This window comes from Salmo salar, chromosome 18 (genome assembly GCF_965601325.2).
Source record: "Salmo salar chromosome 18, fSalSal1, whole genome shotgun sequence".
Taxonomy (NCBI): Eukaryota; Metazoa; Chordata; class Actinopteri; order Salmoniformes; family Salmonidae; genus Salmo; species Salmo salar.
In genome coordinates this window covers 19,512,703-19,515,893 of record NC_138308.1, presented here as the reverse complement: position 1 = coordinate 19,515,893, position 3,191 = coordinate 19,512,703, and the positions used below count along the sequence as shown (strand labels likewise).

Sequence of the window (3,191 nt, the reverse complement as noted above, 5' to 3'; positions counted from 1 at the left end):
AGATTTGACACTGCTACAAAAAGCTTCATTCAGGATAACAAATTAAATTAGGTAATATCATTAATACCACTACAGCAGGAGGAAGAGAATGTGCTCTTAAACATAATTAACTTCAATTTTCAGCCATTCAACATCCACAGACCAGGATGCATCCCCAGAGAAATTCCATCACCACAGATAAATACACAACTTGTCTGGTGTTCACGCTCCACACGGCCCAAAAACCCTCATCTTTCTATTTCCACTGCTTATCTGTAAAATATCTTCTTGACAAATCTTCACATAATATTTCTTCTAGAGGTATTTACTACTCTATAACCTAATATCAAGTCATTAGGTTGTTTCTATTAAATGTGTCATACCCAGCCAGATGATGAGGTTTTGCCTCATCAACTGCAAAATCAATGACACGCTTTCTCCTTCCTCTGTTTCCAAGCATATCAAATTGATATAACCTTCCACTAACATTTTATCAGAATGTTTTCAGCGGTGCTTCTCATAACACCTAATTCTATGAAACAAGGTAACTCCCATAACCCTGGCAGGCTTACTCTGAGATCCTGTTTACCAAGGATCTAAAAACATCCAAAATATACAGGAGGCTTTCCAACACACAGCAGCAGTATCCTACCCTCACTGTGATATTGTTGTATGTTTGGGTACTTGGAAACATAGAATTTCCACTCAGCCAAACTCCAACAAGTTTAATAGAGCCAGCCTACAGTAAGCTTAGAAAATTCGTTTTAGTCATATTAGTGATAATTTGATCCCTGATTTCAGAAGATACAACATGTACAGTACAAACATTGGGATGAAAGGGGTTTTATTGAAACATTTTCTATATCAAAATACAAGAAAAGTCTTTGAAATAATAAAAACCTTGCTCCGCAGATCACAAGGATCTCTACTTCCGCATATTTCCTTTGTAATTCTCAGAAAAAAGCAAAAGAGTTTATCAATAAAGAGACCTACATCATCCAGAGATTCAAAAACAGTAGAAGTCAACGTCCTGCAAGAGAGAACAAATGTAACAATGATCAAAACTACAACAATAAGTAATACTTCAGGATCTGTTGATTACCTGTGAGAATGTAGCTACTGAGTGAGAATGAATGGAGACAAACAACATGTTGTTGGTAGCTATAGTGTTGAATGCGTGGAAGTTGAGGTAATACTCACGGCCGTAGGGATCTCCACAGTATCAGTATCCTTCTTAAACTTGGTAGTCTCCTTCACCAGGTTGCTGGGGAAGTAGCCGAGGATGCCCATCTGGTCCACATAACGCTCACTGTAAACCTGCCAGAGAGAGGAACATGGTGCTAGATAGATGTGCTCAGGTGTTTCACCATGACAGAAACAATCATATCTAGCGGGCAGGTTTAGGAAGAGTAGAATAGATGCATTTGTGTGATCGAGTCATATATCTGTGAGATTCTGCCCAAATCTCACACATTCCACAACTCAAAATGATTAAACAATGTGACAGGCACAGCAAAATGCACCTCAAAAGGTATGCACTGCACTACCAACAAGATGGAGCACAGAATCACCTGATTTGATTGGTACATTGATCATGTGGAATAATTTCACCAGGGTCTTTACATTTCAACATGAATTGACAAAAACGGTTCGGATGGACCATTTTCTAAAAACATATTTTGAATAGTGATGAAAATGTTCCTGTAACTCTGGAAACAAACCAGTCATCACAGAACATACACTTCCAGACCAGAAGACTCCAGTGCCCTCCTCTGGTGTGAGTTTGGAGTACACATAGATCATCTGGTCCTTCTTGATGTTGATGAATCTGCAGTCAGGAGCGGTGAAGTCATCCAGAGCCACAGCCATAGAGAGAGCATCTGAGAGGGAACAACAACAAAAACAACATGAAAGCAAATTACCTACAGTACATAAAATAAGAAAAAACATTGACTGTGCACTCTTTTGTCAAATCACATATAAAGCCAGTATTGACTGGATTGACTGATGGGTGCATGGTATTGTCACACCCCTCAAAAAATCCAGAATGTCTGAATAGAGAACACAAATCCATACTCTCCAACAATGGTCTTCTGATCAGTAAGGTGCATAAAATCTACTGTACTCACATGAGCACTCCTCATCTGCACAGATTTTGCTGTTTGCCAGTTTGTCCATAAGAACAGCACTGGTGGTGGTCTGGTACAGAAATCCCAAAGAGAGGAGCAGGAGAGCGAAATGCAGTGGATGGTTCATCCTGAAGACTGTGTGAGAAAGTGAGTGTGCTGTATGTGTGTGAGTGAGTGTGAAATAACTCTACTGTAAACTTCCACACACTTCTTCTCCTATGTCTGGATGGGCAGAACCCTTTCATCACAGGCATTCTGACCAATCAGATTTGACTGGCTCCACATTCCACATTCCTAAAAGAAAAAGAAAAAAAGTGGTCTGCAAGTTTAATGGGGAAAACAAAAGCCCTGCAGTGAGCTCTTATCAAAAACAGACATGGATATTTGTATGTTTTCTTGTTTGTTCTTTTTTTGTTTGGCAACATGCAGCTGCCTCAACACGTATATCCTTAGTGCTTTATAGGACATTTGAGATTTGAGTATGATTCAACCACATCCACTTGATTTCTCCAGAGTTCCATCAGAAACAGATAATATCTGTGAATCCTCCTTCTCCGCATTCTGTTCCTCCTCTAAATCCGAGGGTGTTCAGTGGCTCCCAAGTGGCACAGCGGTCTAAGGCACTGCATCTCAGTGCTAGAGGCATCACTACAGACCCTGGTTTGATTCCAGGCTGGGAGTCCCATAGGGTGGTGCACAATGGGCACAGCATTGTTTGGTTTTGGCTGGTGTAGGCTGTCATTATAAATAAGAACTTGTTCTTAACTGACTTGCCTGGTTAAATAAAAAATGTAATTCAGGACATCACTGCATTTAGGGAATATATTCTTTCTGCCCTTCATTTCCACTAGTTCCATTTAGGCTAACAGGTTTGTCGTTTTGCAGACTACACCTTGATATCCCAGCAGGAGCCTACAAAAGATGGGCCCTGTCTTCAAATTGTACCTACATGGTAGCTGGAAACGCTCTTATCCAGAGCAGACGCTCTGGAGAAGAGCATCTGCTAAATGACTAAAATGTAAAAAAATGTAAATGTGTCAGTAAAACTGGATTGATCATGCGTTATAAAAACTGGTCAATTCT

General features: G+C 40.1%; 1 protein-coding gene across 1 annotated transcript; it reads right to left on the bottom strand.

Moving 5' to 3' along the window:
• Positions 1 to 808: 808 nt before the first annotated feature.
• On the bottom strand, positions 809 to 2,291 carry otor (otoraplin). Its single transcript, NM_001140604.2, is given in 4 exon segments — positions 809 to 1,009; positions 1,180 to 1,296; positions 1,720 to 1,859; positions 2,109 to 2,291. Coding segments are annotated over 4 exon segments (408 nt in total). The 5' UTR covers positions 2,236 to 2,291; the 3' UTR covers positions 809 to 985.
• Between the last annotated feature and the right edge of the window lie 900 nt (positions 2,292 to 3,191).